The sequence below is a fragment of the Myotis lucifugus genome, unplaced genomic scaffold (assembly GCF_000147115.1).
Source record: "Myotis lucifugus unplaced genomic scaffold, Myoluc2.0 scaffold_15, whole genome shotgun sequence".
NCBI classification, from domain to species: Eukaryota; Metazoa; Chordata; class Mammalia; order Chiroptera; family Vespertilionidae; genus Myotis; species Myotis lucifugus.
The window spans coordinates 13,656,309-13,668,778 of NW_005871063.1; the positions used below are offsets into that span (position 1 = coordinate 13,656,309).

The 12,470-nt window shown below is 38.8% G+C and overlaps 1 protein-coding gene across 1 annotated transcript in view; it reads right to left on the bottom strand.

The window, feature by feature from the left end:
- Positions 1-9,159: 9,159 nt before the first annotated feature.
- The window catches only part of TMEM196 (transmembrane protein 196), a 44,490-nt gene continuing 41,179 nt past the window's right edge, over positions 9,160-12,470 (bottom strand). Inside the window, exon 4 of the mRNA XM_006085059.3 lies at positions 9,160-9,219. Within this exon, the coding sequence (XP_006085121.1) occupies positions 9,160-9,219 (60 nt within the window). The remainder of the gene's footprint in view (positions 9,220-12,470) is intronic.

The following is a 12,470-nucleotide window of genomic DNA, read 5'->3' on the forward strand; positions in this document are numbered from 1 at the left end:
GGGGTGCAGCCTCAGGTCCCCCATCAAGCCCTGCCAGGTGGGGGGCGCAGCCTCAGGTCCCCCAGCCCAGCCTCAGCTCCCCTGGCCTGGCCTCAGGTCCCTCAGCCCCAGCGTGAGGGCTTGAGGACATGTTGGCATGAGGGTGTGATGAACATTTGCATATTAGCTCTTTATTATATAGGATACTGTCCTTTTTAAAAATATATATTTTTATTGATTTTAGAGAGATGAAGGGAGAGGGAGAGAGAGATGAAAACATCAATGATGAGAGAAAATCATTGATCAGCTGCCTCCTGCACATCCCCCACTGGGGATCCAGCCTGCAACCTGGGCATGTGAGCCTGGCCAGAATCAAACCCAGGACCCTTCAGTCTGAAGGCTGATGCTCTATCCACTGAGCCAAGCCAGCGAGGACCTATCCTGTCCTTTTATGAAAACTGGGGTCAGCATTTCTCATCAGGCCCTATTTCCTTCCCAATTAAATCTGACTGCAGTGGAGTTTCAACACCCCTCTTTCAAGGTTTTCAAACTCCAGGAATCTGGCCAATAAAATTAACCATGGTGCTTTCAAGAGTGCCTGTGAAAATTCTCATTTACTTCCATGTCTCTAGCTCAGTGCCGCACAAAAATAGAAAACCATTTTCTTTTTTATTTTTGGAATATTACTTTAAAGCTGGAGTTTAATAAGCCACCTGCTGGCTGCAGAGTTTGTGTGGGTGTAAACTCACAGGTCCTTGACATGAAATGTATTCCAAAGAACATGGTATGGGAAATTTGAGGGTGAAAAGTAGATATGAAATTTAGACACAGTGCATTCGGATATATAATTCATTCTCAAGTCATTAGACAAAATGCGAATTAATGGATCATATTCTAGACTCCCTCATAAGAGTCCACAGGGTGTTCTTAATACTTCTGTGCTTTGGAAATTATTACAATAATGCATCTATCTTTATCCAGTAGCAAAGACTGGACCTTTGCAGTCACAAAAGCATGCAACAGCCCGGGCTGTGTGGCTCGTGGTTGGGTGTAGTTCTGCACACCGAAAGGTTGTCAATTCAATTCAGGTCAAGGCACATGCCCAGGTTGCAGGCTTGATCCCAGGTTGGGAGTATGCAGGCATCAGCCAATTGATGTTTCTCTCTCTCATGGATGTTTCTTTTCTCTCAAAATCAGTTAAAAAAAATTTTTTTTTTTAAAGAATGCAACAGCGAGCAGAACTTGACCAGGGAAGACTAGATGAAAGCCACATTTGTCAATAACATAAAGGTCTAGAACCAAGAGTCACACTGAAAAAGGTATTCTGGGTGAGGGGGACCACTAATTAGTGAAAGCTCCCAATTTCCCTTGACATTTCTCACTGGGATCCCTGCTGTCTTGTACCATATCCATTTAGTGTGGTACTGAGAGTGTTAGTTCTGCTTGAATAAAACCTTTTCCTTTGATGTCTTTTATGCAGGTAGGAAGACTAAACTAGGCATTTCAATAAAAAGAGACAGGTATTACAAGGAGTAATCATATCTCACATACAAAGGAAGAATTTTGTTCATGACAAAATTAGTTTTCTCTATAGCTTACTGACCTGATTCCCTTCTGAAGCCCAGGGTAAAATGGTCTTGCCCCAGCTTCTAACTGACAGCTCCTGCCTGTCACCAATGATCTAGACTTTCCAAACTTTTTCTTTTTACACTAGAGCAGTGATGGCGAACCTTTTGAGCTCGGCGTGTCAGCATTTTGAAAAACCCTAACTTAACTCTGGTGCCGTGTCACATATAGAATTTTTTTGATATTTGTAACCATAGTAAAACAAAGATTTATATTTTTGACATTTATTTCATATATTTAAATGCCATTTAACAAAGAAAAATCAACCAAAAAAATGAGTTCGCGTGTCACCCCTGATACACGTATCATAGGTTCGCCATCACTGATCTAGAGGGATAGGAAGCTCAAGCTTTCTATTTAGTTATCTGAGATCCTTCCTTTGAATTCCTATTTATGATTTGAGTTCATGCCTGTTTGCAGGTGACCAGCATTGCTGGAGCTGATTCTGTCACTGGGTGCTGCTGGCTTGATGACCAAGGCTGGACTTCCCTGGCTGATGCAGGTGGAAGGCAGCTGTGAAAGTCCTGAGTGCCTGGAGGAAAGTCAGTGGGTGTCGTGGTCAAAGCTTGGCAACTAGAGAGATAAAGTCTCAGGTTCAAGTTCCAGAGGCCAGAAACTGAAATCAAGACAGCACCACAGAACCAGAAACTTGGATGTAAGGTCAGAAGCAGCAGAACAAGCAAATATGGGATGGAGTTGTGGTTTGTTTTTTTGGACCCAAGTGTATACAAGGTGCATGGTTCGGTTAAATGGCTTTAAAATACATGCCTACAGCCAGAAATTAGTTCACCTTTTAGGTGAAATATTGATGTCCTTATTTCATATTAAATAAATGTTATTACTATCATAAAGGGATACCTACACTTATAGACAGACAACGTATGTTAAAATAGCACTTGATAAATGCTTATGCTTTATCTGCTGCACCACCGTCCTTTTAATTGATAGATAACAATAAGCTAAAAAAAATAAAAATAAAAAGGATAACAATAAGCTAAAATTACCACTATTCACTCTACCTTCACCTGGAAACTTGACATTTTCTCCCAAAGTTTGCTTTATTTGAGAGAACATAGAGCCTTTATTTTATTTCATTTTTCTCTGAGGTTGATGTAAAAGTATTACTATACCTAGAAGGCAGAGAAGACAGAGAAGCTCAGATCTCAAAAGACTTGGACATCTAGACAGCATAGGGCCTTTTGAGTATCCTATATAATAAAGAGGTAATATGCAAATTAACCCTCATGCCCTCACAAGATGGCTGCTTATGACCAGGCCAGCAGGGGGGTTAGTGAGGGACGACCAAACAACCGAACAGCAGGCTGCATGGGGCGACCAGGCCAGCAGGGGGGTTAGTGAAGGACGACCAAAAGACTGGACAGCAGGCTGCGTGGGGTGACCAGGCCGGCGGGGGGCCATGTGGGGCAACCAGACTGGTGGGGGGGGGCAGTTGGGGCCACCAGGCCAGTGGGGGGGCAGTTGGGGATGATTAGGCTGGCAGGGGGGGAAATTAGGAGTGACCAGGTCGGCAGGGAGGGGGCAGTTGGGGGTGACCTGGCTGGCAGCAGGGGGCAGGTAGGGGCAACCAGGTAGGCAGGCAGGTGAGAATTAGGAGCCAGTGGTCCAGGATGGTGAGAGAGATCCCAGAATGGAGAGGGTGCAGGCTGGGCTGAGGGGACCACCCCCCTCCCGTGCACGAATTTTGTGCACCGGGCCTCTAGTGTTTATATGATAAGGTTGAATGTTACCTCTTTGCTTGGCTAATTTATTATGAAGGACAGAGTGAGGGATAGTATTGGCTGGTAAAGCCACCCACAAAGAAAAAATGTAGCTTTTTAAAAAAATCTGGGCAGTGACCTTGGAGGGCCCAAGACATGCATTTCTTCCAGCCCTCCTTACCTCTGCCTGAGTAAGGTGGGGACCAATAGATTAATAAAACAAGGAAGAGTCATGAGTCCTGATTCCCTGTGGTTAGAGAAAGGTTTTTTTTTGCAAATTTAACAAGATTTTAGCTTCTTCTGTAAAGCTTCAGCCAAGATCTAGAGGCAATTTTCAGTAATATAGCACATTTTGAATTGTTGGGGTAGGGCTTGCAATATATTGTATGGCAAAGAAGCAGAACTTTTGGGTGTTAATGAAGAAAAAATTTTGAAATCAATAGTTTGTAGTTGATGTGAAATAAATAAATAGGGATCCTGGTTCTTAAAGATTTCCAATTAAATAAGGGCTATCTGCCTATAATTAGTTGATATAGATAATATTTAACTGTTAAAATATTGAAATTTTTTTTATTAGTTCTGGAGTTTGACTTTTCAAAATGTATTGCTTGGGAAAAACATTCTTGATAAAAAGACTCGTATTCAGTAAGTAATTTTGCTGGCAAAAAGATTTAAAAAAAATCCTTCTCTGTAATTTTATGAGGCATCTACATTTCCAAGCAATTTCTGAATTGGTTTCCTCTGCTATCACTAACCGACAACCTGTGATTTATGGATTTGGAATAATTGAATTTCTTGGCTGTCATATACTTTGAGTAAGAAATATTACATATGTTTCCAGAAAAAAATGATTTAAGGAAGAAAAGATTGAAGAGACGCCAAGTTCTGAAACTGTATTTGGAAACTGTTCTAACCAAATGGTACTTAAGATGCTCTCTCTGACTTTCTGAAACATGTTTGCTAAATAATCTTTGAATAATTTTTGAAAGTAGGTTTGAACATAAGGTTTCTAAGCATGCTACTTTTGAGCTAAAATAAAGAGCGGAGAGCAGCATATTGTTGTTCTCACCTTTCCAAGCGCAACAAATGTAGAATTTTTTCATTGACGCATGGAAATGGGCTGAATAAATTTCTTCAAAAATTGGAGCTACACATCTCTTTTTACCTGTCAAACACAAAATATTTAGTGATTTAGTGAAAGCTTGCCATGAATATAATTTTTTTAAAAAAACATGAACCCTCTAATGCAACTTCTCAACTTTATTGTGGTTTTGGTCTAAACTGTATTTTTGTGAGCTTGTCCATGGATTGAACTTGTCCATTGACTTCAAGTTCCATGGAGTATCTTTTCATACGTTCTATTATAAGAGTCATTGGTTGACAGTGGCAGAACCTAAGTCCTGAAGGTTAGGAAGCAGTTCCCCTCTACTGTTTTTGACTAGCATTGTCCCACAGGACTTTCTGAGATGATGGAAATCTGCTGTAACTGTTGTCCATATGTGGCTATTCAGCCCTAAGAATGTGGCTAGTTCAACTGAGAAACTGAATATTTGCTTTTGTTTTAATTACTTTATATTTAAATAATCACATGAGATAAGATAGTGGCTATTGTATCAGATAACATAGGTCAGCCTTAGAACAGTGAGTTTATGACCCTGAGCAGTTCAAGTCTACTTTTGTGGGTAGCATTAACATTGGCTGCTCTGGGTAATGTTCAGAGGTTTCCCTGGGTGATTCTAAATTATGGGGCAATGGTTCCCTATCAAAGAGACAGGTCAAAATTTGCTAGGACATTTTTGGTTGTTACAACTGAAGAATCCTCCTGGCATTAGAGGGTGGGGCCCAGAGGTGATTAATGGCCTGAAATGTATAGGACAGTCTGCCGATGAATTACAGTCCACCTCAAATGCCAGTAGCAACCAATTTGACAAACCCAAATAGATTAGCAGAGTCCTCTAAATACAGATATTCCTTGACTTATGTTAGAGCTACATCACAATAAACCCATCATAAGTTGAAAATATCATGTGAGAAATGCATTTAATATACCTAACCCACTGATTATCAGAGCCCTTAACCTAACCTCCCTTAAATGTCCTCAGAATACTTAGATTATCAGGACATAATCCCACCGTAAGTCAAGGAGCAGCTGTAATTGCCTTCCTCTTTCTTCTCACCAGAAGCAAGAGACACATTGGGCATTTTGTAAACATGATGGGATGAAAAACACAAAGCATAATATCTAAAAACACTGGCAATACAGTGCTACACTGTAGAGTATTGGTTGTTTACCTTCAGAACCACCTGGCTGACGGGGAGATGAGGGTCCCTGCTGCTGCCCAGAATCTCCAGAGAGGATCTTCCTGCAGGAGAAGGGCAACATTCAAACCTCGAAGTTCAGTTTCTAACGGATGCCTATAGCTTTTGCACCATCGGAAAGTTGAAAAATCCAAAGTCCAACCATTGAAAGTCAGGGACCATCTGTACTGTGGTTTCATTTGTGAGCTCTCCTGTGATCTCAGTCCTACCTATAGGTCATGCTGTCTCTTGTGATCCGATCTTGTTTTCTTCTGCCTCCTCAGGGACCTCACTTTCTAATTATGCTTTTTGTCTTCTATATCCAACCACTCCCTCTCTATCTCTAGCACATTCTAATCTATCCTATCTCAAATAATATCTTTTCTTAATTCCATATACTCAGGCTGGGACCATCTCTGACTTCTGCCCCTGCCAGCCTCAGAACAGAACATTTATTCACCTAGCCATCCGAGGAAATTACTCTTTTGTTGTTGTTGTTAATCCTCACCAAGAGGATATTTTTTCCACTGACTTTTTGAGAGAGAGAGAGGAAGGGAAGGAGGGAGGGAGAGAGAGAAACATCTATGTGAGAGAGACACATTGATTGGTGCCTCCTGCACACTTGCCCTGATCAGGGTGGGGAACAAACCTGCAACCCAGGTACGTGCCCTTGACTGGAAATTGAACCCAGGACCCTTCTGTGAGCAGGCTAACGCTTTAGCCACTGAGATAAACCAGCCAGGGGTAAGAAAATACTTTTTGTATTGTGATGAAAAGAAAGCCCACAACATAAGTAGTTTCAAAAGACGCCATTTTTATTACATAGACATATCAATAGAGTCATCATACCATATTCTACTTTTAAACAATTGTATATACTTGTGTGTAGGTGTGTACACATACACACACATATATGGTTAAGAAATTTAAAGATGAGTCCACTTTTAATCTTCTATGCTTATAATAACTGCACCTTTTGCAGCTAGTCTCTACACCACCACACCAGTTTCACATATTCTTTTTCTATTTTAGGATCACATTACTTTTTCCCAAGGGTAGGCTCATAGTAAAGCTGTAATGCAGTCACTGAAAAATACTCTAGTTCATAGTTCATTGTATTGTGAAAATTAAATTTTCAAGTACTGCAACAATGTCTTCCTAATTTCCCCTATCTCAAAAAGAATGACTAAGCATCCCAAATATATCACTCTAAGAAACTGAGACCTGAAAATGTTGGGTTAAAATAACTTACATTTAAAGATATAGCTCTCCTTGGTTAAATACACTGTAGACTATTTGGAAAATTGTGATGATTGCATTTCTTCTTAACTCTATGTCAAAGCAATGGGATGCCTACTTTTGTCCTTTAAGTGTGATTTCATAAATTATTTCAAAGGCAAGAAAAGATCTTACTGATGTATTATAACTGCGTATTGTGCAAACATGTCTATGAAGAAATGTAACCTAAAGTTAGAGTTGGTGATTATTCTTTCAGTACAAGACTGCATCCTTGGATAAATTCAGTAGGACCACATACACACAAAATATCTGCATTGTATAGTTTAGATTTCCAGAAACGAAGATCATGCCTGCTTGTGGCATCCAATGAACAGTGCTAATGTTGATTCACTGTCTGAGGTTGCATTTATGGCAACTTCTATAATCTACTGGATAATGAAGTTATCCAAATGAGTTGGGAGACTTCAAAAACTACACTGCACAACCATAGTCCAGTTATTTCTTTGACTGGATACAGCCAGACATTTTTAATGAGCTGATTTAAATATGGTAGGTCATAATTATGTTGCTCTAAAACTAAAAGACCCTCAGATTTCCATTAGCTGGAATTATTATTTTCTTAGCACAATTAAAACCCATATTTTGCTTTTAATTTATAATATGTTCTCATACTAGATATTCAAGGTGTTAATTTACCTAGGGTTCAGTAGGCAAGTCATTAAGAAATCAGTTGAAAATTTATTAGCTTTGGGGAAAAATAAAAGTATGCAATACAGTGAGAGTTGTATATTTTAAAATATGAGTTCTTTATCTGCTGCCAGAGGTTATGTTCTCATAAATATTTTCAAAAACCATGCTATTTTCTTGCCTATACATATTGTCTCAGGTTGCTATTTTAACATTCCATCATGGAAATATTGAATCTTGCTATGTAAATGTGAGCCTATCCTCTTATTTTCTTCTACAGAGAAGTCTTTCAGGTTCTTTGGATATATGCATTCTTAAAAAAGGTTTGTCTGTATTATTCTGGAATAATAAAATAAACAAAAAACTAAATTAAATTATAGCAAAGCTAATTGTAACTTCATCATTTGGGCATACTTCTCCCATCCTTTCATATAATTTAATTGGGCTGTAAAAAGTTTAAAATGTAAATATCATGAATAATCAACAGTAATTATGTGGAAGTACATAATTTAAAGTTATGCTTATAAATCAGTATTAATAATTGTTATTACATAAATACCATAATAATAAAATAGCCAAATAACTAAGTAATTTATCTTTATATTACACTGTTCAGATCACTCAACAATATAAATCTCAACTGTAATAATTTTTACAGCAGACATAATAAAAAGAATGAAAATGAACAAATTAAGTAGAAATTAAAATGTGATTTTGGGATATAGAAAAGCCTTGAACAATTGCTTTCCCATCTCTGTGGGAATAGAATCTTGATAACACCCCACAATATCACAATTTCTTTTCTACTACCTACTTACATTCATGATGCTATACATATGTGCTGTATATATTTTCAATATTTACAGTATGCAGTATATACGCACATACACACATAGTTTGTTTTATTCTTAGGCTCATTCATGAACATGCAGATCAATCTGCACAGTATGATCAATACATGTTTATTTGCCTTAAATAATATTTATTCATTTACAACTTTTCACTCTTGTGCAAAAATGCAAAAATATCATACAGATTAGTGTTCTCTCTCTAAAAAAATCTTTTTTTATGGTTTACGTTATTTTGTCATTTACAAATAAATTATGAAATATAGTTCATTCACAAGTTGAAAATAATTACAATGTTTTTACAACAAGGCATTGCTGAGGTTTTGAATCATGGCTTTCTTGAAGCCACCGTCTTTCAAAACAAAGACATCAACAAGTTATTGTTATTTTTGATACTTGCACTTTTTGAATACTTATACGAAATAGGTGATAACAAATCTAACACTCATGCTAGTCAAATAATGTTTGTATAGAAGAGGAATCTTTCAGTTTCATCTTTTCCTCTTTTTTCCCCCCTGAAAAGTCTTTTTTAGAACCATCTGGAAAGTGTTGAAATTACTGTCCTAGAACATTTCTGGACAGTTTTCACCTAATAAAAAAAGCTGAAGACACAAGTGAGGCAAAATAGAGAAAGAATAATTATAGTGGGTGCTCGGGAGAGATAACAGCAAATGCAAGAACTGTTTCAGTTTCATCTCCTAGTCCTTTGGTATTTCCTTGCCTCGTGAAAATCCTAAAAAATGTTCAGTTCTTTAAAACATTAATTATACTCTTCCGTTAAATATCAGGTGTGGTCCTCCATTGCTCATGTTGTCTGTCATTTCCTGTTAGGAAAACAACATGAATTAATGAACATTTCTTTCAGAGTAAGACATTGATTTGGTTAATGGGTTTGCAAAACAGACATTTCAAGCCATTGAAAAACTTGCTGAGTTTTGGGGAAGGTCAAGGGTTGATATTGGTGTTGCGTTTGAGGAAATGAAATTTCATGGCATCTCGGGCACATGAAAATGCTGAAGTGACAGCCTCTGAGACCAAAGTCTTCTGCCCTCGAGAACAGTTCAGTCTCTCCCCAGCCCCGAGTTTCCCCATTCGTTCCTTAACTCTCTTTTGGAAAGGCCTACCTAGAAAGAAGAAGATTATATGCCCACATTTCTCCAGTGCAGGCTCCTTTGCTGAGCATGTCAACAAAGGGCCAACGAGGGTTACCTTCGTTCTATAGAAAAGTGCATGGCCTTTTTGCTAAGAACAGAGAAAGGCCCACGCGGGGATGGAAGCTTATTTGTAACTGTAAATCACAGGGGAAAGAGTATGTTCACAACACTGTTACTCATTCAGTTAAAAAAATAAAATTCGTAATATGTGTTTGTAGGGATCAATTATTAATAAGGAAAACTACACGGGAAGGCAATAACATTTAAATATAAAAGATGATTCAACATAATAAGTTCCAGCCCTGGCCGATTTGGCTCAGTGGATAGAGCGTCGGCCTGTGGACTCAAGGGTCCCAGGTTCGATTCCGGTCAAGGGCATGTGCCTTGGTTGCGGGCACAGCCCCAGTGGGGAGTGTGCAGGAGGCAGCTGATCGATGTTTCTAACTCTCTATCCCTCTCCCTTCCTCTTTGTAAAAAATCAATAAAAAATATATATATTAAGTTCCATTTGCAGTGATAGAAAATATGTTAATTTGAGAAACATTTAGAAGCTTTCAATTTGTGTTTTATTAAACATTAAACTCTTCCCTACACAATAAAAGGTAGTGAGGAGGTGTGAGGCCCATTCACATTTATAATGGCTAATGCACCAGATTATAAAGAATATTTTGGCAAAACTATCTAAAAGTAGATGACATTTTCCCTCATTTGAACAAGCCTATTTGCAACAACGTGGTAAAGAATAATTCAAATGGAAATTATCTTCTCAATGATTTCAAGCCTATCAGTTATATCGACTTTCGGTTTGGATGAATTAACAATTACGAAGTAAAGCGTTTGCTATTATAAACTTTAGAAATTCTTCCAAATATTTATTTGAAAATGACAAGTCATCCATGCCTCATTTTTAGTCTTTATTTCTTTGAAAATTCAATACAGAAGGTAAAAGAGTGAACAGGCTTGCTTTTTTGGATTGGGTGGTTTTGAAAGTTGCTTAAGAGGAGCAATGAGGATCTTGAAGTTAGGAATCGGTCTGGTGTTTGAATCTTACTTTTGAAAACTTTGCTGTTTTTTAGAGGATGAGTATAGAGTTTCTTCCAAGAAGATTGTGGGAAAGGAGACACTAGGCATTGGGGACCTTGCCTCTCACATCAAGACCTGTCTTTGCATGTAACATGGCCCGGCCCCTTCCAGGCTCTAGGGGGTTGGTTATCTTGTTCCTGGGCAGCCATTATGCCTCCCCCAGTAACATGGCAAGAAATTACTAGAAAAAAAAAGCCTAAAAACTCAAACCCCTTTAGGATAAGGCTCTGATAGGAAGTGGAGAACATCCCTCCAGCCAGCAGCTAGCCTCTATGGTCTGGTGATGGTTCAGCTAATTGAGGGGCTGGCTCTGTTAGTGATATATGAGGTGGAAGTAGGTCTAAAAATACACTGAGATTATTGAGCTGTGGTTAAGTTAGTAGATAAGAAACCTGATTTGAGGCTTCATTCAAGAACTCAGTGTTGGTGGCAAGATAAGTAGAACTAATCCCTACAAAACAAAACAATCTTTAACAAAATTTACTCATACACCTATTTTCTGCTTTTCCTACTAGAACAAAAATACAATTTCCTAATGAATTTATAAGAACTAAGTTCCTTAGATTTCCCATCTTCTCCTAAAATGACTTTGCATTAAAAATGTAGCTTCAAAACTATTTAAAAATTTAATCTAATTATAATCTTTTATTGCAGGATTTGAAAATCCAGTTTTTAGAAATATTACCAAAAAAAAGGAATTTTCTTAACTAAATTCATCCTAATACAGATACAATAAAATTATCGATAAAAAAAAAACAGTGAAAATCAGTTTTTAACTGGATGAGTATCTTGAGCTTATTTGCAAGTAGGCACATCCAACTTAACAAGATTATACTCTAACTTTGGGCCTGGCCAAATGGGAGTATTTGCAAATGGACATACTTTCTGCAGTTGGACCACGGTATCTATGTGACCTCTGTAGTTCCAATTCTATTGTTTAACCAAACCAAGAATGGCGACTGCTTTCAGCAATCCAAAATAAGGGAGCTAAATTTGAAATGCAGATAATTTTACAAGAAGAAAGTTTCCCTACAGAATGGTTACTGTCTTCGTGCCAGACTTATCTGCTCATGCAATGTTGGCAGGAGGCCGATGCAGTTTGTCTTTATCAGATCCGTCTACGATTGAAAACAAAACTCTGGTCTGTGAAGGATGAGACTGGGTCGGAATCATGATGTAGCAGAGAATAAAGGAGTCGGGAATCATCCAAGCAGCAGGTGTTTGGATGCTTAGAGGAGGCTGAATATTTTAAATACTCAACCAAGTTTCAAGCTGCAAAGTCTGCCATGTAGGTTATGGCAGGTCCTCAAAGTCGCTCTCATGAAAGCGGTACTTTGAGGCACCACATCCAGCATCAGTCGAGGCTGATCTGCTGACACCATGGTTTCCTGGAAGAGGCAGCACTTTGGGCAGTGACATCACGACATGGCAACTCCCTAGAAATTCGCGTACCTTGTAGGTAACTCTGGTGTCGGGGGCACCACCGGGCAGCTGGGCAAGTCGGTTATTTCAATAGCCCTCAATCTCTAATATAAATATAACAATTATACAGTAAATATTGCACACACATATACACAAAAAACTACATCACACTAGCATAAAAAATAGAGCAGGAGACAGCCACTATCCAAATCTATACTAATAAAAGGATAATATGCTAATTAGACCAGGAGATCTTCCGGGAGACCCGCCAGGGAGGGCAGTTGGGGGCCATGAGGCCGGCAGGGGAGGGCAGTTGAGGGCGAGAAGGCTGGGGGGGGGGCAGTTGGGGGCGAGCAGGCCTGCAGGCAGAGTGGTTAGGGGCGATTGGGCAGGCAGGCAGGTGAGCGGTTAGGAAC